We start from the raw sequence: 2,093 nt of genomic DNA, 5'->3' as shown, positions 1-2,093 counted from the left end.
TGGTATGCAGATATTGTAAACTACCTTGCCACAGGTAATTTGCCTTCTGACATGCCCAAGCACACAAGAGACAAAATAAAGAGTGATGCAAAATACTATGTTTGGGATGAACCATACTTGTGGAAGCGTTGTTCTGATCAAATGATAAGGAGATGTATTCCAGATCAAGAAATTACTTCAGTACTTGCATTCTGTCATTCATATAGTTGTGGTGGTCACTTTGGACCACGAAAGACTGCCCATAAAATTCTTGAATGTGGATTGTATTGGCCTACTCTTTTTTTAGAAGCTCATTTGTTTTGCAGATCGTATGGTAGATGCCAACAAACAGGAAATCTTGGCAACAAAAGCCAAATGCCACAAAATCCCATCATGGTTTGTGAGATATTTGATGTATGGGGCATAGACTTCATGGGCCCTTTTTCACCTTCTTTTGGATACACTTACATCATTCTTGCAGTGGATTATGTGTCCAAATGGGTGGAGGCCAAAGCAACCAAGACAGATGATGCAAGGGCAATAGTTGATTTTGTGAAAACTAACATTTTTGCTAGGCATGGAGTTCTCAAGGCAATCATTAGTGATAGAGGCACCCATTTTTGCAACAAGGTAGTTGAAAACCTTCTAAAAAAGCACAATGTGGTGCACAGAACATCCACAGCCTACCATCCTCAGACAAATGGACAAGCTGAAGTATCCAACAGGGAGATCAAAGCCATTCTAGAAAAGACAGTGTCTTCCAACAGAAAAGATTGGAGTGCAAAGTTGGAAGATGCCTTGTGGGCATACAGAACAGCCTACAAAACACCCATAGGTATGTCTCCTTACAGATTGGTCTATGGAAAAGCATGTCACCTTCCAGTTGAGCTAGAACACAAGGCTTATTGGGCTGTCAAGAATTGCAACATGAATCTTAAGGAAGCTGGACTCAATCGCAAATTGCAAATGCAAGAGCTAGAAGAGATAAGAAGAGATGCATATGACACTTCTTGGAACTACAAGACCAAGATCAAAGCCTCCCATGACAATCGGATTTCAAGAAAGCATTTTAAGGTTGGTGATAAAGTCTTACTCTTTGACTCTCATTTGAAACTGTTTCTAGGAAAGTTACGGTCTAGGTGGATTGGACCATTCATTGTTGAGCACAATTATCCCTATGGAGCTGTAGACATTCGCAATATAGATATAGGAAAGCAGTTCAAGGTAAATGGCCACCGTCTGAAACCTTTTTATGAAGGATTTACAGTGAAAGTAGTGGAAGAAATTCCACTAGATCATCACCCATTCTGAATAAGCTTCATCGCACCATGCAATCCACACCAAGGGGAGTACTCAATTTCTTTTGTTCTTTTATATTTTCTATACATTGAGGACAATGCATGATTTAGGTGTGGGGGTGCGGATCTGAGAATTTTTAATTTTTGCTTTAATTTTTTACTTTAGACACATTTTTCCTTTCAGTTATTTTTGTTTTGAACACAATGTTACTTTTGATGCACTCATAGGTAGCCACAGTTTTTTTTCAATTTTTGTTTTGATTGCTTTACTCAAAGTGATGAGCTATGTTGGATGAGCTTTCTTTCCATGACCCCATTGATGTGATAACTCTTTAAACCTATGTTGAATCAATTGCAATGAGTTGTATTCATGTTTGGGAATTGCCTTTTGAATTGAATCTTTGAGCTTGCCATGGTGAAAAATATATTGATGACACTCATTTGAGAGAATGAATTGAAAGTTGTGTGAATGAACTTAACATGACTTGTTTTAGCAATTGGTGTTGATTTGCCCAAATCATTGAGAAAAAGAAAATTCAGCAAAGGCAAGACTTCAAAAGCACAATGAAAAACTGTTCCAATGGTCAAAAGACTATGAACAGAGCTAGTAGCCACTTGGATAGATGATCAACTGAGTAACTGGGGGTGAGTATCACAAATATGTACCTTCACGTCAAAAGGTTGGTGACTTTTTCAAGCAAGATTAAAGTGCAAAAGGCTGAATAAAATGCTTCAAGGTAAGGGCAAATCACTCTGAAAGCTAGAATATGTCTTAATGGAACAAGAACTTGTGTATGTGTGATCTCTCTCTTGAGT

The 2,093-nt window shown here is 38.2% G+C and overlaps 1 protein-coding gene across 1 annotated transcript; it reads left to right on the top strand.

Moving 5' to 3' along the window:
* Positions 1-906: 906 nt before the first annotated feature.
* LOC122724595 lies at positions 907-1,290 on the top strand. Its single transcript, XM_043960115.1, has one exon. The coding sequence runs from the start codon at positions 907-909 to the stop codon at positions 1,288-1,290; it is 384 nt and encodes a 127-aa protein (XP_043816050.1).
* The last annotated feature ends 803 nt before the right edge of the window (positions 1,291-2,093 follow it).

The sequence above is a fragment of the Manihot esculenta genome, chromosome 9 (genome assembly GCF_001659605.2).
Source record: "Manihot esculenta cultivar AM560-2 chromosome 9, M.esculenta_v8, whole genome shotgun sequence".
Classification (NCBI taxonomy): Eukaryota; Viridiplantae; Streptophyta; class Magnoliopsida; order Malpighiales; family Euphorbiaceae; genus Manihot; species Manihot esculenta.
This window is presented reverse-complemented; position numbering and strand designations above follow the sequence as displayed.